At 27.6% G+C, this 20,830-nt stretch overlaps 2 protein-coding genes across 3 annotated transcripts in view; both read left to right on the forward strand.

The window, feature by feature from the left end:
- The first annotated feature begins 223 nt into the window (after positions 1–223).
- Positions 224–2,073, forward strand: LOC103580401 (uncharacterized). The gene is made up of 4 exons (XM_008562131.3): positions 224–385; positions 449–505; positions 1,560–1,715; positions 1,788–2,073. The coding sequence occupies exons 1-4, from the start codon at positions 311–313 to the stop codon at positions 1,941–1,943; spliced, it is 444 nt and encodes a 147-aa protein (XP_008560353.1). The 5' UTR covers positions 224–310; the 3' UTR covers positions 1,944–2,073.
- Positions 2,074–10,419: 8,346 nt separating this feature from the next.
- LOC103580400 (talin-2) overlaps positions 10,420–20,830 on the forward strand; it is a 32,401-nt gene continuing 21,990 nt past the window's right edge. Inside the window, exons 1-2 of one of the 2 annotated variants that reach the window (XM_014445185.2) lie at positions 10,420–10,705; positions 18,317–18,383. The gene's annotated coding sequence lies outside the window, so the exon portion shown is untranslated. The remainder of the gene's footprint in view (positions 10,706–18,316; positions 18,384–20,830) is intronic. The other variant, XM_008562130.3, reaches the window with a different exon arrangement.

Here is a 20,830-nt window from a genome sequence, read left to right on the forward strand (position 1 = left end):
TATATATATATATATATATATATTTTTTTTTTTTTTTTTAATTTATTAAATGTTTTTGTAAAGTACGTTAGCTGGCTGGCCTTGGCAAGTTTTTGTCGTTAAATATCAATTAGATAAAATGAATTAGTCAGGAATTTGATGAAAAAAATATCGATTTTATGTTGCCGACTTAAATTTATTAATGACAATGGACACGTAATTAAATTGTGACTACGCAGATCTATTGTTTTATCGTTTAGTACTAAGTCGTCATACGATAAACTAAGAAGCAAAATATAAGGAACTTTTTTTTTCAATCAACATTTACAAAATGTTATTTATTCGAGAATTATTAATTTTAATTGTAACAATGGGATTCTTTGTACAGAATTTAACTGCAAATGATGTAATTATAAATTGAGTAAATGGTAGATAATAATTTTATAAATTTTGATGATTTTGTTTGCAGGGTAAATTTGAAAATTCAACTAATATTGAAGCTGAGTGTGCGGAGAACGGAAGAATTGTGAGTATTTTTAAATAAGCCGAAAAATGAATTTGAGGTTTGAATATATATGGTCATATATGACCATATATCTTCAAGTACGATCAGATATCTGATTATATGTGACTATGTATGAATTTAAATCTGAATAATCTTGTGAATATATGAAAGGGCAAGCATATATGATCGAATGTGATCATATGATGATATATGTTTAAATATACCTCAAAATGACTTCGTATGTGATCAGATGTAACCATAGAATCATATATGACCACGTGATCATATATGTTTGCGTATAGTAAAAAAGAGTTCATATCTGATCAGGTATGATCATATGTGATCATATACGACTATATGGCAATTTGTAATCATATATGAGTATATGACCATATGTAACCATATATGACTATGTGATCATATATGTTTGCGTATAGTAAAAAAGAGTTCATATCTGATCAGGTATGATCATATGTGATCATATACGACTATATGGCAATTTGTAATCATATATGAGTATATGACCATATGTAACCATATATGACTATGTGATCATATATGTTCGCGTATAGTAAAAAAGAGTTCATATCTGATCAGATATGATCATATGTGATCATATACGACTATATGGCAATTTGTAATCATATATGAGTATATGACCATATGTAACCATATATGACTATGTGATCATATATGACTGTATGATGATATATGACTTTGTGATCATATATGTTTAAGTACAGTAAAAAATGAATTCATATCTGATAAAGTATGGACATACGTGATCATATATGATGATATATATTCAAGTATAGTAAGAAAGTGGGGTTAATATGTGATCAGGGATAACCATGTATGATCAGATATGATCATATATGTTATGATCATATGTCAAGTATGGTCAAAAATGAGTTTATACATGGTTATATATAATCACATAAAAATATAAACTTGATCAAATATGAACACATATGATCATATCTGATCAGATAGAAAATTTTTTTAAATCTTATCAGTTCTGAGTATTTATTCCCGGCTATCAAGAATTATTATTATTATTATTATTATTTTACAGTGCCATGACCATAATCAATGCTGTTCGAAATTCTGTGAGATCGTCGACGGAATTCAAATTTGCGGATCATCTTCGGACTCAATTTTAGAATTAGAGCCATCTAGAGAGACTAGAAGCGTCACACTAACTGAATATTGTACTCTGGATCATGAACTAGTACGTGTAAAATAATAAGCAACTAATTATTCAATAAACTCAATAGTTTAAAAAAAATATATATTGTTTCAGACTCTAAATTGCATGGACTGTTGCTCAAAATATTGCCGCTATATAGATGTAAGGTCCTACATCCTGACATTTTGCTCCCCTCATCCATACGCTGAAGATGAAACGCAACCTTCTCAAGCAACTGATGATCCTGAGAGTTTTTGGGGCCGTTCTTAAAATACATCACCCAAAATTTTACCTTTGTAGACCCCCCTCCCCATTATGACGGACATATGCATGGCAATATTTATATATTTACAACTATGAAATTTTGATGATAAAAATAAAAAAATTGTTATTATATTTATTTACTGTCGTCATTTAATGAACCTAAGACAATAAGTACCATCCGGAATAATGTTGTGCTAAATCCCTTGGCACTTAATTTCACGACAATGTCTCACTTGACGCGTGCACCAAATTGCGATTGTAATTTTAATGGTCCCAGGGATTGTCACAGTGATTTAATTAACCCCAGGGGCTCCATCCCTTTGATTATCCATCGAGTTTTACATCTTCATAAACGCATATCGTCTATATAAAATTATCATCGTATCATCGTTAAAATATTTTAAGCCATAACGAAATAAAAATAAAACCAATTTCCATAAATAAGAGACAATAACAACAATAGAAGCAATGCATCACTGAAAAATAGTGAGCAAATCGAGTGAATCTCACAAAATTTTCTCCCGATCCCTTTTTGCCGAGCAGTAAAATGGGCGTATCCACCCTCGGATGGGCATCCACATCCAAATCCACATAAAAATCCGAAGGACCTAGACGCTTGGAGCCTCGTAGTCTTTGCTTTCCGTTTCCGTTTCCGGTAGCTATTTTTATCTGCCGATTTCCCTTGTAAGTCAACAGATAGACGAGGGTAAATACGGACAAGAGTACAATACACACTCAATAGAGGACAGAATGATTATACGAAATCTGAAAAGTCACTCGTGCGAAAAGTATCCTGGGGTAAGAAAGAAAGCGTGGAAGCGTGTGCTGGGGTGGATGCCTGATGCTATGCAGCAACAGCGCAAAAACTATACAGAGAGCATCCGCTAAACCGAGAATCACTGTTAGTCATTTGTCACAGTCTCTTCTTCCCTGTATTTATATATATATATATATATACATATATTTTTTTTTCCTCTTACTCATCTCTTGTTTTCTTTTGCATTGGGCTCTTTGTCAGCCTCTTCTTACTTATTTTTATTTTATTTCCAACATTATCAGATACAACTAAATACAATAGACGAAATACGGAAGTCATACATTTGTCGTGCCACGTGCTTTTGGGAAATTCAATTTCCACTGGCTATTTTTTCATTTTTACCATAAAATATAAATGTGTATGTATATTAGACTGGGCCAAAAAAATCGACTATTTTTTTGCCTTCGATATTGTGAAAATATAAATCCTGATGACCAAAAAAAAATTATTGTATAAGTTTGAGCCCTTAATATTGATATTAAGAGGTGCATCGTTACGACTATTCGTTTTTTGAAAAAAATTTCATTTTTTTACCCAAAATTCGTAAATCATCCATCTGAAAAATGTGAGCAATGTATATTCTTAAAGGAAATTGAATTCCCTAAAAAAAATCTCTGTTAGTAAATTGACGTAAAACGCGCCGTTTTCTTGTAACCGTGCCTTCAATATTGATTTGTTTTTTAAATTATTTGTTTCTATTTTGGATTTTTGTAACTACTAGAAATATTAAAATTTTTACTTGTCAAGCTACATACTTTTGATGGAAATTTGATGCTCTACAAAAAAGGTTTCTTAACATTTTTCGCTAAATTCGCTCCTTCAAAAGTTATTCAAGGTTGAAGTTGAGCCAAAATGACTTAAATAACCGGAATAACTTGCGAAAGAGTGAATTTATCAAAAAATGTTAAGAGACCTTTTTTGTAGAGCATTAAATTTCCTTTAAAAATATGTAGCTTGACTAAAAAAAATTTTAATATTTCTAGTAGTTACAAAAATCCAAAATAGAAACAAAGAATTTAAAAAACAAATCAATGTTTAGGGCACGGTTACAAAAAATCGGCTAATTTTACGTCAATTTACTAAGAGAGATTTTTTGTAGAGAATTCAATTTCCTTTAAGAATATAAATTGCTCAAATTTTTCAGATAGATGATTTACGAATTTTGGGTAAAAAATAAAATTTTTTTCAAAAAACGAATAGTCGTAACGATGCACCTCTTAATATCAATATTAAGGGCTCAAACTTGCACAATAATTTTTTTTGGTCATCAGGATTAATATTTTCACAGTATCAAAGGAAAAAAAAAAGTAGTCAGTTTTTTTGGCCGTCTAATTTATATACAAAAAAAAATTCATATTTTTTCTGCATATCCAAGGCGTAAAGAAATTGACGATCAGCGAACGCAAGTTCACGGTTCGATTCCCCGTCAGTGTTTTTTAATTTTTTTATTTTTTTTTTTTTTGCATGACTAGAATTTTGTTTATGCCTTGTTATTATTTATTATGTTTCTTTGAATGTGTACTTAAAAGAGGGTAAGTTTTTAAAATTAATCGTCAAATCATCCCCTGGAGTCTGATGCTCGCGAAATATATTTTCATTGTGCTAGATCGTACTGTCATGGGCGTACTCATGTCTTCTCTATATACATGTGTGTGCATATATATATTTTTTTTTTACGTCTCTCGCAAGCTCGGTCCTCGGTCTCTCTTACCCTTAACTCTCTTCCGCAGGGGATAATCGTAAACTATATGAGGTAGAAACATCTGAATATGAATGATCCATTGGCTGAGTACGAGGGTGCTAATATCGGTTGTATTTTTATTACTGATTTTTATATATATCTATATATGTACTAGGGTGGCCCAAAAACTCACTATTTTCTATTTCAAGTCTCATCTGAAAATTTCTTGGTTTAAAATCTTAGAACCGGCTCTAAAAATGAGCGGGATAGAAGATTATTAATAAGTTGCTCAAGAATTTCAAAAATTATTCAAATTCGGATTTTTGTTTTTCTAAATTCTTTCTTTTTCGTGGCAATAGTTTGTATGTAAAACCATGAATATGCTGAAAATTCAAGCCCGAAATTTGAGTGTTTGAACGTCGCTCGAGAATTTCGAATTTTTTCGAGTGCTGTCTTTTGGAAATTTTCGAGTGACCCTGAAATATTAATATTAAGGTTTCTCGATTTTTTTACCACCATTTTGTATCATAATGATGATAAATCTAACCCGAGTCATAGAAAAAATTATTTATTTACACACTTTTCCTTTTTTAATTCAATTTTTAGGTTTTTTGGTTTTTCAAGTCTTACCCAATTTTATTGTTTAAGACTGTCCAGTATATTTTCGGTTTTGCGAAAGTTATATTTTAGTGGAATGATAATAAGTGAGTTACAAAAAAATACAAAAATTAATTCAAAGTATCAGTTACATATTATGAGTTAATATTCAAAATTATTGAGCGACGTTTAAAAATCTATATTTTGAGCTAAAATTTTCAGCATGGTATTGATTTTACATAAAATATTTCTGCTGCGAGGAAGAAAAAATTTCGAAAAAGAAAATTCGAATTTCAATAATTTTTGTAATTTTCAAATTTTTGATCGACCCCTTAAAAATTTTTTATCCAGGTGATTTTTGGAGCGGGTTCTTAAAACATTAAGCCAACAAATTTTCACATGAGACTCGAAAAAATAATTGTCAGTTTTTTCGGGGCACCCTAATATATATGTTCCTAATCACGTTTATAAATATGAATACCTATATTATTTGTTAAAAAAAAAATTTTCCTCAATAAATAAATGAAAATTATCGTGATTATTTAAAACAGTAATAAAAGTTTTATTCATAGACAAGCGAAACCTCTCAGAGAAATGAATTTATTCCGATATGACGTAAGCGCCGTCCATAAATCATCTGCTACATAAGAGATACATAAAATATAACAGTCAATTTATCTTACAAGAAAACTTTTATGTCTCTTCCTTTCATTGTTGTTTCTCAATAGTAAAAAAAATTATTATTTCTTATTCATTTTCATCCCTTTCGTTCTCACAACAAGAGCCCAAGATCTGTGATCATGAATTTTATTTCTGCTGTTTCATTACATTTTAATCTACGAGCCATCAATTTGAATATTTAATTCCCCTTTCAAATTTTTTCCTTTAAAAAAAAAAAATGTAGAGCCCGGGGTATGACTGCACACGCTAATTATTTTTTGCGGTTTCTGAGCATTGGGTACAAGTTTATTAACAAAAATTTTTCTAATATGAAGTAGTGATTTTTGTAAGTGGTAGCGGTAAATAAAAAAAAAAATTTGAAAATACGAAGGACATTTTACTCTCGTTCTGAACCAGCAAACTTGCCCGGGATGTTTTGCCAAAATGCTTGTCGACGAGACGGCGCCAGGGGGTCTGGAGCCAATTCATATATACATATGTATATATATATACATTTTCCATTTTCTCTTTTCTCTTTCCTATGTAATACCGCGATATGTAGTAGTAAAGTCTATTCATTTTACGAACTGTGCATAGAAACGCAAGACAGAATCTCAGTTCTGGACTTCTTTACGGTACCAAGAATTTCAGACATCTTAAGAATTCACGTAAATGGTTAATAAATCTCTTTAAGTGTTTTTATAAATTCAATATAAAAATTAGGGGCGCGGTGTCTGATTCAAAAAATTCAAATTATTCAAATATTTTAGATTAAAATTGGGGTCCATCCGATATAAAAATACCATATATGGTCAAAATGTATGTAAAAATATATGATGAATATCAGAAAATATATGTGGCGAATTTAACTATATTTTCTGATATATTTTTTTTATATTAAAAAAATAATATTCATCATATACGAGTCCGTATATGTTTAGTGTATATAAAATATATATGTAAATCATATACAAAAAATATATTTTTATGATATATGAAAATATATATTCTTGTCATATACGAAAACTATATTTTTTTCATACATAAAAATATATATTTCTATCATATATGAAAAATATACTTTGATCATATATAAAAACATATATTTATATTGTGTGTGGAAAAAAAAAGTTTCTTATTCGTGTGACCAACTCCAATTAAATTAGATATAAATTTTAATATACTCTTTAAATTGCAGATAAAATTTTAAAAATTAGTTAATTTAATGCGAATATATGATATACCCATATACATATACATACACCGAATAAAATATATGCATAAATATAACAAAGAAAATATACGCTGCCATATATAATATAAATTATATGTTAATATATATTTTATTTCATATAAAAATTTTATATTTTTTGAATATAAAAGGAAATATATCAATACAATATATTATAAGGTAAATGTGAATGTATATATAGCTTCATATAAAAAACATATAAGTTACATATATGGAATACATATATTTACTACTGTATATAATTTTATATTAAATCGGCCAAAATCGCTATATGATTTTTTATAATATACAATATACTATATCATATATTTTTTTGTTGCAAACATATACGATTTTATATATTTTAACCATATATTGTTTTTTTATACGAGCAGTCTTCAAATATTCCATTTTTATCTCACTTTTGATAAATTCAAATTTTTTACAATAATTCGTAATTTCGAATTATTTGCAAAAATATAAATGACGGTTTGAAATTTCTGCCATAAAAAATTCAAACTTTCAAAAATTCCCGCGTTTTTTCTAATGGACTAAAAATGGCGCCAATAGTAAAAATAAATTAGAACCTTATGCTGCGTAAAAAAAAAATTAGCAAATCAACTAATACTCAAATTTCGGGTAAAAGTAATCAGAAAAGTGATATCATATTTTAATGTTAATAAATTATTTTAAGTAGTAATTAACGGAACGATAACAGAAGCCAGTTGCTGAGCTGTTATTTGTCATTGAGCATTGGATAGAGTAGTCGTCTAATCTCAAATGTGAAAGATAAGAATCGAGTAATTTAGGGAAAATGTAAGACAGTCCCCTTTATTTTATTTTATTTTTCTCGGAGTAATAAATAAACTAGGCAGAAGCAAAACTATTTCCCCTTTTGTATACCCAATTGTAGCGAGTCTTTAGTTCGTCGCTTCCGATATAAACTTTTTTTTTATCTTTTCCTTGTCTTTGTAGTCTGTATTGCGGTAGTTTCTACTACTGCAAATGCTGTTCACTTGGAATAGAGAGTAAGGAATCGAAAAAAGTTTAACCATTAATTCTATAAGAAAAATTTTATCGCGAGTTTCATATTTCTCATGGACCCCTTGCGATACGGATGAGACGACGCCTATCGTAAAATAAAATTATATGTGAGATACTTCGCTATCTTCACGATTATCTTGATAAATAAAATTTTTCGATCAATATTTTCTTATATGACGTAACAAAAAATTTTTTTAGCGCGAAATAAAAATCTGCTTTTTTTCGCTAAAATTGCAAATTAAATAATTAATTTAATTCTGCACAAAGCGAATTTGAATTAAGTTTAGAAAAATGAATAAAATATTTTGTTTTATATCAAAATTTAAAAACAGAAAAATTGAATTTGAAATTTAAATTTTTCGCGGTTTTTTTTTTATTTCAACTCCAAGTTAAAAGATTTTTAAATTTCTTGTAGAAAATTTTCAAATTTTCTAACAGCAAATTATCTATATTTTATTTTTGAAAAAAATTATAGTAAAAAGTACTTACCAGGTTTTCTGCTGCCCTCTGCTGTCACGTTCACACGGCATTCGATAAATTCACTCTCTGTAACAGTCGTAAAAAAAGCAAATCTCAAAATTTGAATAAAAAAATCAGAAATTTATTTAATAAAAAAAATCGGGCGATTTAAAAATTAATAAAAAATAAAAAGCATAAAAAATTTTTAATTTTTATGAGAATTTTATAATAAAAAAAAAATATGAAGACAGTATTCGAGGTCATGTTTATTTTGTGTAGGTCGTGGCCCATTTTCGCAAGACCGCACCTACGCCTAGACATATATTTATTATATTTAATATTTAGACCATTAAATATTTCATATAAATTTTAAATACTTAACAATATTTTACAAAAAAAAAAAAAAATAAATTCATATTTGCAGTGAATTTTCTCAATAGACTCATGTGCAATTGAAATAAAATTAATTAAAAATAAAAGCCTACATAAGATAAATTTTATTTTTCATAATCTAGATTACGGTCACTACTTACAACTTACTACTTGTTATAAATGTTTATCTAGTTGTCACATCGAAAATGCATGGAATGCTTAGAGTAACGTACCAACACCCTATTGGGTTACGTCGATTAAAAATATTTAATTAATTACTATTATTATTATTATCATAAATTTAAATAAAAAAAATTCTTTGTCATTGACATTGATGCGACATATATTTTAATCGAAGATCGATTGTTAAATCTATTAATTCAACATGTGGGTGAGGATATTGTCACACATCTAATTTACGCGGTCCTTTTTTGGTTTGTTAAATATTTAAATTTTTTAAATTTTTTTTTTTATTTTAAATGCTGACGCGCACAGTTTTGGTCATCATTTTTTTACTTAAAGGCAAATTCTTTTATTTTAATATTTAATTACATCACTCACTACTTTTTTTTTTCGCAATTTAAGTGAATGTTAAATTCAAACAAATATTTTTTTATATTTTCACACAAGAAAATTAAAAAAATATATTTTTGTAAGCCAAAAACGCAATTTAAAAAATTTTTTTTTTTAAGTTAAAAAATATCAATTTTAAATTTTCATATTTTTTCAAAATTTTGCGTAAAAATTTATAAAATTTAATATTTTTTAAAATTTTTATTTTATAATTTTAAAAAATGAAATTTATACAAATTATTAAAAATTAATTATGCAAAATTTTTTTTAATGATAATGAAATCATATATATGTATATATAAGAGAATAAAGAATATAATGATATATTTGTTTATATAAATGCAAAGATTCCGGAGACTTAAAGATAAGATATGATTATAGTTTCATTGCATCATATAATCATGAACATATATATAGATATGTGTACACACATGTGTCTACATATATATTCATATATATATATATATTCATATATATATATATATATATATATATATATATATATATATATATATATATATAGTAACTTTAAACGTACAAGTTAGCAAGATATAAGTAATGTAAGCATACGAGGGACGTGGATCTGAATGGAGGAGGCTGGCATGACCAAATTTGGCGCGTTCTCGTGCACCTCATAAATACGTTCCAAAATTATAAACGCGAAAAAATTATAAATATTAATATATATATATAAGAAAGCTCTTTTTTACCCAAAACTAAAAATAATAAAAAAATTTGATGTCAAAAAAAAAATAAAATCCTCAGTCTAAAATCTTTGAAACCATACGGAATAAATTTAAAATTAATTACTGTCCACGTGAGTCTGGAGTTATAAAATAATATATATTTTTAGTTAAATGCCTGTTTGTTTGGATTTGCTATATTTATATATATCAGTACGGTATCTATAAGCAGCGAATCCTGAAGTCAGTAATTTTTTATTTTTACATCGGGTTTTGATTTTTCGGGCACGAAACCGCGGGAGATTTGAATTTCGCGGGAAACGGGGGTGGGATTTTGGGAAACGTTTTTTCAGGGAAATTATTTAGTTTTTTGGGAGATAATTTTTGTAAATTGTTTAAGATAGTTAAAGATGCCATCAGTGATTTTTGTTGGTTCGTTACTGCACCGACAGGGGAACCGAACGGGAGACTGAAGCGCCATAGAGTCGCAAGAGCTGAGTGTGTTGTGTGTGAACGTGAGTTTGTAGCGTACAAGTGACAAATTGTTAATACTTGAGTTTGAAACCAGTGTTTTTTTATAAATAATTAATAATAATAATAATAATAATAAATAAATATAAATAACTGATAGATCTATGGATAATTTTAATAGTAAGTTATTTATTTTTGTTTCAATTATCCCCCGCTTTAGGACACGGACTTTATTTTCTTTATCGTGATTTCTTTTTTTTAAAAATACTATTGATTTTTCGGAGTTTCATAGACAGATGGGCGTGCGCCGATCTTTTCATCTCGTGAGACTTCCATTTGTGTGAATGTTACATTAATAATTTTCTTTTTTTGTTTTTATTTAATTATTTTTTAGTTATTTTTCATTTTTTTCGGTGGAAATTTAAATTTCGCTTTCGGGGCGGGTTTTAATTTTTGAATTTTTACGGATCCCAGAATCTGGAAGTTAACCTCAAAAGCTCGGGCTGGGCTTAATATTTTTTTCGCAATGATTTGGCTTTCCTAAAATAGATATGATTCATAACACACGTAATAATTGACAGGTCAACCGACTTTAGGTTTTTTTTTTTTTTAGCGAGTAATACTTGAATAATTTATTACGTCATTTTTTATTTTATCTTGAGAAATGTTTACTCATTTATTTAAATAGAATTTTATAATTGCAATTAGTGGAAATATTACTATATTTTATTGTTAATTTCATTTTTTACAAGAAATTTGAAAGAAAATTCTTAAATTCAAATGGTCGATTTTTATTTGAAAAAAAAAATTTACTCCAAAATTAAGATTAAAATTTTTGCTCTGGAATTAAATTATACAAAATTTAAAAATCTAATTTTACATTTAAATTTAAAAAAAAATTGACTCCAAAATTAAATAACAAATTTTTCTAATTAAATTAATAATTTTTTTACTCCAAAATTGAAACTTAAATTTTGCTGAAAAATCAAATGATACAAAATTTGAAAAGACTAAATTTTAATTCCAATTAAAAAAAAAAATTGACTCCAAAATTAAATAACAAATTTTTCTCATTAATTAAAAAATTTTTTACTCCAAAATTTAAATTTGAATTTTGCTGTAAAATCAAATGATACAAAATTTGAAAATCTAATTTTTAGTTCCAATTAAAAAAAAAAGTTGACTCCAAAATTAAATAACAAATTTTTCTCATTAATTAAATAATTTTTTACTCCAAAATTCAAAAACAAATTTTTCTCATTAATTAAAAAATTTTTTACTCCAAAATTCAAATTTGCATTTTGCTGTAAAATCAAATTATAAAAAATTTGAAAATCTAATTTTTAGTTCCACTTAAAAAAAAAAGTTGTCTCCAAAATTAAATAACAAATTTTTCTCATTAATTAAAAAATTTTTTACTCCAAAATTCAAATTTGCATTTTGCTGTAAAATCAAATTATAAAAAATTTGAAAATCTAATTTTTAGTTCCACTTAAAAAAAAAAGTTGTCTCCAAAATTAAATAACAAATTTTTCTCATTAATTAAAAAATTTTTTACTCCAAAATTCAAATTTGAATTTTGCTGTAAAATCAAATGATAAAAAATTTGAAAATCTAATTTTTAGTTCCAATTAAAAAAAAAGTTGTCTCCAAAATTAAATAACAAATTTTTCTCATTAATTAAAAAATTTTTTACTCCGAAATTCAAATTTGAATTTTACTGTAAAATCAAATGATAAAAAATTTGAAAATCTAATTTTTAGTTCCACTTAAAAAAAAAAAATTGTCTCCAAAATTAAATAACAAATTTTTGTCATTAATTAAAAAATTTTTTACTCTAAAATTCAAATTTGAATTTTACTGTAAAATCAAATGATAAAAAATTTGAAAATCTAATTTTTAGTTCCCACTTGAAAAAAAAATTGACTCCAAAATTAAAAATAAATTTTTTACTCAAAAATAAAATCATACAAAATTTAAAAATCTAATTTGTAGTTTCCAAAAAAAAAAAAAAAATATCTAGCCAATAATTAAAATTAAAATTTAATTTTTTTGAAAAATATGCTCCAAAATAAATAAAATATTTTCTGCTCCAAAAAAATAAATAAATAAACTTCTATTAACATTAAAAAAAAAAATAATAATTCGCCCACACCTATAAATATATATGCATATATGTCAAGACATAGCTATTGGGTTTAAGGAGCTTGCATGTGTGTAAGAGAACGCCAGTATATTCTACTCCCCTTCGTGGAAACTCTCGACAGCTTAATCTAATTACACGCGAAGCACTCAGACGCAGTACTGATTATTATCGTCGACGTTTTGCTTCCACTAGTCTACTGACTACTGACTACTACCATCACTATCACTATCAGTATCACTATCACTACCACGACTACTATTAATAACGCAACTACTAGCCACCAGCTAATTAACGATATTTAAAATATACTCATTAATTTTAATAAAATTAACTACTCCATTTATACAAATAAATGTCTCGTGTCCACCAGCATTTAACCCGCCCATGTACTAAAATATATACATATATATGCCCCCATAAAAAGTATTAAACTTAATTAAATTTTTTTTTAAATTCAAAATTTCCTCCAGTCAAAATTCCGAAATGAAAGATATTTTTCAAAAATTGGTGCAAATTTGGTTTAAGGTCTATCATGCCCCCCCCCCCTTAAATAAAAAACTCACTTCAGAGGTTAATGAAAAAAAAAAATAAAAACACCCAAAAACAGATTTTTCGCAAATATTTCATAAACAAAAAATTTGTAAAAAATTTTCAAACAAAAGTTGTAGAGAAAAAAAAATCCCATAAAAAAGTATAAGAAATTTTTTTTATGTCTATAAAAAATAACACATAATAAATTTTTGAAATTTCAAAGCGTAAATATTCTTCTAAACTTGATGACCGGATGTCGGATCGTTTTACGTCACTTCTGTGGCTATTTTATTCGGTTGTCGATTGGTCGACTGCGATAATGGCGGGATTTTTGAAAGAACGAAGGCGAGCATGTTACGTCAATACTAAATTCATGTAAATAACAGACGTGAATATTTAAATTTCAAAATTACCATATGACCTTTCAATAAAATAATTAATTAAAAAAAAAAATAATTTAAATATCAAGTGACAACATTGTTTTTATATATTATTTATCATATTTTGTTGGTTAAACATTTTCCCGGAAGAAAAAAAAGCAAGGACGTGATGTCCGGTTAAGCTGCCAAACGGAAAGTCAAATTCCGGTCTCTGTAATATATAAATAGACATGTTGTGTATACATATAACATAGTCATATATTTTTTTTATTTACTTTCACTACTAAAACCGAATTTTTAATCGCGAAATTATTTTTATTTTGGATTTTAAAACTAGGCGGTAAATTTTTTTATGAATAAGAAATCGCAATGTGTAATATTGTAATAGCGTAATAGCTTCGATTAAGTCATGTTCAACAATTACGCATCATATATATTTAATATGGGCATTAGTAATTGTGCTTGGAGTAAACTATTTATTTTAATGACCTTAAGCTGACATTATTGTTCATATTACTCATATTATACTTATTGTTATATTAATAGGGTTGTTAGATTAAGATGCATCACTTGTTTGCATCATGTACAAATAAATATTAATAACCAGTGAGTTAAAATACAAAGTGGGCTGACAAACATTATATTTCAAATACTTTTTTTTTTCGCGCCTAATTTTAAATTTTAAAACAAATCATTATCTCGTAAAATTAAGTTTGCGCGAGTCACTTGTTATGTTTTAGATAAAAATATAAAAAATCATTTTTTGAAACTATCCCATACTCAAAAATTAAAAGAAAATTAAGTCAATCAAAAATTATTTTTTTTTTTTTTTGAAATTCAAAGAAAAAGTAAAAAGTTCAGTATGAAATAAATAATTTTTTTTTTTTTTTTTTTTTTTTTTTGAAATTCCCGCGTCACCTAACCCGCGATTATTAATTTATTAAAAAAATTTGCGACAACTAAATGTGAATCTAGTGACAGACTGAAATCAGACACAAAAAATCTAAATTTAAAAAAAAATTTTCAAATTGAATCTATAATTTAATACAAAATTTTTAAATTATAAAAAAAACAATAATATTTTTAGGTGTGCATTTAATAGGTACTGCTTGATGCAGAGACTCATGATTGGTGGTTGGGTATTTCGGGTAACTCATTTTCCGAAACTCGCCCCTATGACTCTGGTCAGCGTACCTCTTTCAAAGGGGATGAAATTCAAAGCAATTCCATGCAATCATCCATATACATATGTATATGTATATATATACTTATACTATAATACTGTCACGTCTTGTTGTGTCTTGTATATATATATACATATATATAATACCTCAAGTCCTAGTGTAGTCTGTAGTCTAAAGTCTGTAGTCAACATACCAGGGTAGTTATATATATATATATATATATATATATATATATATATATGGACATTCATATAATGATGTAGAGGTAGACTATGTGATACAGTCTCATTTCCTCAAAGGAAACAAATACGCTTCGTTACACTGTCATTACAAATATGATGATCTGTACACAATAAATTATATTCAATGGATATACATTTACCCTTTTTTTATTTTAAAAATTAACCCACAAGATAAAGAATATATATATATATATATATATATATATATATATGTATTATAGATTTTTTGCCCAGTCCTTTAAGAAAAAAAAAAAAAATGACCCTATTTTAAGGAGTCAATCAATTGCAGGCATATTATGTAAAAAAAATTACGTCATATTTTCCTTTTTTTTTTTTGCAAGTCGTTTATTTGTGATGCGGATAAGACGTTATGTATAAATAGTAACTTTATATAGATGCATTAACAAAGCTCTTTTTCTTTTTTCCCTTGTCTCTTTTGACGTCCTCAGCTTTGTTGGTGATTGAATTGAGATGTCCTTCTGGCTGATGGAAAACAATCGTGGACAATGTCAGGCTGAGTGCTTTTTTTTTTTATTATTATTTTCTGATATTAATTTTGGAAATTTTTCAAAAATTTCAATACTTTTTAGCAAATAAATAAATTTTCGAGAGCGGTCTTAAATTTTACTTCAAAAGATTTATGAGAAAATTAGCGACCATCTGGAAGCAATTAATAATTTTTCACTTATTTTTTAAATTTAACCGGGAAACTTTATAAATTATTATTTTTTTAAAAACTTTAATGACTAGAAGGCAGTAAAAAAAATTTACACCCCATAAAAAATAATAAATCCTCAGGATTTTGACTTAAAATTTTCTAAGAATTTTTATATGGCCCAAAGTGTCTCATGGTGTCTCAGTAGCTCCTCCCCCCTTTGAAAAAAAATTTTGGGCGCCAGTTATCGACCTCTGCCCCTGTAAAATGTCCCCGAGTAGCTTAGAGTCAAAAACCGTTTGAAATTTATTTATCGAAATTTGAATATGTTATTTATTATAATAAAAAGTAATAGTTTGAGTAAATACTATAGGATTATATTGGTTACCTGTCTTGAAATTTAAGATTGTTATTGATGCAAGCTTTTAGTAAAGATCATATCCCTTGGTCTATTCATTCACCACGTTTAATCTAAGACCACCCTTGTTTGTACAGTTTTGGATTACAACGCGTCTAATGGATTATATATATATATATATATATATATATAAAACTTACACGAAAAATAAAATTATTTTTCACATAATTCTGTAATATTTTCCTTCGCTTACAAATAAAGTATAATAATAATAACTTTTTTTTATACTTTATTTGTACAACTTATTACTTACTAGGGTGCGAATACTGTTCGAATCAAATATCACTATTCGATTTGAAATTCGAATTATTCGTAAATTATTGGGTTATTTGTAAATTTTTGAATTATTGATCAGTTTTAAAATATTCGATCAAATTTTAAGTGTAAAATTTTGATCTAACTTGAGAAATAACTTACGAATAATTTGGAAATTCATGAAAAAATCAAACTTTTTGAAAATTCAAATATTCTGAACTTTTGAACATGAAAATTCAAATATTTCAAATAATTTGGAAATTTACGAAATATTCGGACTAAAACTTATGAAAAATTTGAATATTATGGAAATTTATGAAAAAATCGAATATTTCAAATTTTTCGAACATTATGAAAATTTAAATTATTCGAATAGCTCAGAAATACCCAAGTAGCACAGAGTCAACTTTAAGATGTCTTAAAGATGTCTTTTAAAAGGACAAGACAAATTTTTTTTTGTCTTATGTATGAATACGACATGCAAATGTTGGTTCCGGAAACAGAGACGAGTTGTGTTGTTTTTTCTGTCTCATGTCAATTGAAAAGTCGTTTAGATGACTTATTTTACGACTATTTGTAATTTTCTTTTTGTCGTCACTTGTGTTGTCTCTTAAGTAAGAATTTTTTCAATGACATAAATTTCTGATCGTTTTGTCAACATATTGATGCCTTATCGACAAGTCAAAAAGTTGCTTAAAAACTGATATTTTATAGATATCACAAAGGCAAGTATGCTACCTGGGTAAAAAAAAAAAAAAAAAAAAAAAAAAAAAAACAACTGAAATTCGAATTATTCAAAAATTTTCAAATTTCCAATTATTCAAAAACTCTAATTTTTCGATTCGACTTTCAAATCGATTATGAAAATTCAATTTCACACCTAAAATTTATGACTTCGAATTATGTTGCACCCCTACTTATTATTAAAAATATTTTTTTTCCTCATGTGCGTAAAAACTAAAATTTCATATTTTATATTAACCACAATAATTATTGTCAAAAAAAAAAGTCTTTAGTCTTTAATATAAATTATAATTATCTAAATGAAAAAAAGTAGCGGTTACACTGTAAAAAATTTGCAGAGCGAACGTGAGCTAAATCCGGATTGAAATAAAATCCAGATCACTCCGACGAAAAAACAAACTCCCCATTTACTCCGTACGCGAAGTGATTTTTTTTTAAACTTCAGAACTCCGAGTGACAGAGTGAACTCAGATTGATGTAAAATCCGAATTGACTCCCGATGTTTTACAGTATATCGCTTTTTTTTTTTTTTTTGATAAATCTAACACTGAGACCGACACGCAATGACCGAGAATCGGGAGGATAAAATGTATGATGAATAAGACAAGGACAGATGGATAAAGAGATGAGGGTGGTTAAAAGGGGGTTGAATTTTCTATAGGAGGATGAGTATGGCGGCAATGTGACGGGCGCCGGGGGTGGCGCCACGACGCTTTGGCGCCTCAGATCCTGTCCCTGTCCTCTCTGGTCCTTTTTCCACGCCCTACTTAAACCCACTACACCCACTATCTTACACTTCTCTTCCGTTGGAACGCTTCAACGACACTGAATACACGTACCTGTAATTTCTCGCTCGCGCTCCCTTAACCTCAGTAACCTTTTTCTACTTTTTTTACCAACAACTTATACAATTCTTTGGCAAACCGGCTCTTTTTAACAATAAATATTTTAACGTCTCCGTCATATCAAGTTATTATATTTTTTATTTATTTATTATTATTATTTTTTTTTTATTATTAACGCGAGTATAAAAAGAGATAATAAAACTTGATAATACATAATCTTGTAATGGGCTCGTTAGACACGTACTTTGGATGCTGAACGTTTATATCAATCGTAAATCCAGTTAAACCCGGTTCAATTAAATGCTCTCAAGATATCCCCTCTCCCTCAATTCGCAATAATAATATTCGAGTATTTAAATAATTATTTATAATTAAAAATTTTTTTTTTCAGATCCACCACAAACGATCGATTAGAAACGAACGGATTCTGGAACTGAGTGTCATAAAATTTTTTTTAAGTAAGTTCTTCATATATTTATCTAAAAAAATCGTAAGTGATTATATGGATTTTATTTATATAAAAATTTACTCGGAATTACGGAGTTTAAAACAAAAATAACAACGTATATGAAGTAAATATGGAGTTTTTTCAGCGGAATAATTTCAGATTGATCTGAACTTCATTTCAATCTGTATTCACTCTGACTTGAAATTTTGATATTAACATAAACTTATTTTCGAAATAAATATCACTCCGAAGCCGGGTTCTAGAGATGACCGGTATAGCAAAAAAAATCGACATTGGACTATCGATTTTCGAAATTTTTCACCATCGAACCGTCGATGTTCTGACAAAAACATCAAAACATCGATTGTAGACATCGATGTTAAAAATGGGCGCGAAAATTCGAAAAAGTTATAGTTACAACTAAATGTTACATAAAAAAGAAATAATTTTAAATTATTACTAATTATAATCTAATCATCAATAATTACTAATTTATAGGTTTTCAATAATCAAAAACTTTCAAAATCCTTCAAATAAAAATGCATTGAAACTTGAAGTTAGTCAATAGTCGAAACTTGCAAAAAAAATTGGACACGATTCTTTATTGGTTGAAATTAAGGTTCGCGCGTAGCGCGCTATTTAAATTTCTAGCAAAAATTTATTTCGATGTTGATAGTTTATTATATTATATCGAACATCGATTTTTTCCGAAAAAAACATCGATGTATATCGCCTATCTCTAACGAGTTCGATTCAAAAATTTTTTACAGTGTAAATATTTAAATATCACAATAAAACAAGAAAATTTAATCATTTGATTGATGACATAAAATAAAAAAGAAATATACATATATATATATATATATATATATATATATATATAATAAAATAATTGCATGAGTCATATATAAAATTACGCGAAGAAATCCGAAAGTGGTTTTCGGGAAGGACGTTGTCGTAAAATCTTTTCACCCTAAGACATTTAAGTATCTTAGCATCCTTCGTTTTCTGAATTCAATGCACTCCATATATGTATATATATATAAATATATATGACACCTAATATCGAAATAGTTCCGCACCGTAGACTTCTAAACATAACACTTAATTGCGACAAATATGGCCCGTAAAATTTGAATAGGCACGCGATGATGAGTGCGCATCAACTCTAGAAAGAGAGTTTACATATATATATATATATATATATATATATATATATATATATATATATATATATAAAAGGGTCGGGTAAAAAATTTCTTGGTATTGTTCAGACATTTTCTAAGCCTCCTTCGTATTATTCGAGATCCCAGAGCTGCGGGCTTTTAAACGGCTTTGGGGTTTTAAATTCACCAGACGAAAAAACGAACAAAGTCAAAGCTGATGTAATATAAATATTTAATCATGAGTAAAAATGTGAAAACTTGATAAATCGAGTGCGATAAACGTCAAAGTTGTGGTTTCTAAGATAAAATCTTGTGTAATTTAACGTGCGGTCACTAAATCTTTGAATTAAGAAGCAGAAAAATTCACCTATTGGTTATTCACTCCCGTCAAAAGTCTGATATCGTGTATGGTCATCCGCAATGACACCCTCTTTGATTGCACGGTTATCGATAATCGAAATCAACCAGACATCTGTTGTCATCAGAACTTTTACATCTGCCGGTCAGAGTTACGATAAATTTTAGTAATTTATATTTTTAGTATTTATGTCAAGTGATGATAAAAATAATCGTATATAAATTTAGACAAGTATTTGAAAGTTTAAAAATATAAATAAAGGGCTATTAATGTTGACTCCAGTGGTGAGAAAAGCAAGCGACTATGAGGATAAATAAAAAACCATAGGTGGTGATGATGACGATGATAATTTTCAAATAGGGGGTGAAAATTATTTCGGAAAATGAACAAGACTTGAAGCCAAAGAAGAGTAAGAAGGGTAGGCTAGGCTCGCTCGGCTGGTTGTCACTCAGAACCACGACGTGTAAGGCGATGGCCACTACAGGGGGTGAATTGAGATGTACGGGCTATTTATGCAGCACTTTCGACCGGATGCTTGTATATATATATGACTGGGGCGAGTGTCCAACCCGGTAACAGAAAATAACGTGAGGGTAACTCCAGGAGGCGGATTAAGAAAATTTTTTCCTACGACTTTTTACCAATACGGCAAATCCAAAATTTATGTTTTACTAAATAATATTAGACTTTTATACAAAATGAAAAAAAAAAAAAAAAGCTATAGCTTAGGTTTTTAATATTTTAGCTTTTTCGATTTAGGGCCGAAACAGCTTATCAGTTTTAGTGTCAATCAAACTGTTAGAACTTATCGACTCGATTAATCACAAGTACTATTCAAATGTGTTATGTGACTGTAACATTCCCCCACACATGAGAAAATACTTTTTTGTATAAAGTAAATAATCCTCATAATCAAACAAATGAGTTGCTGGT

This window comes from Microplitis demolitor, chromosome 2 (assembly GCF_026212275.2).
Source record: "Microplitis demolitor isolate Queensland-Clemson2020A chromosome 2, iyMicDemo2.1a, whole genome shotgun sequence".
NCBI lineage: Eukaryota > Metazoa > Arthropoda > Insecta > Hymenoptera > Braconidae > Microplitis > Microplitis demolitor.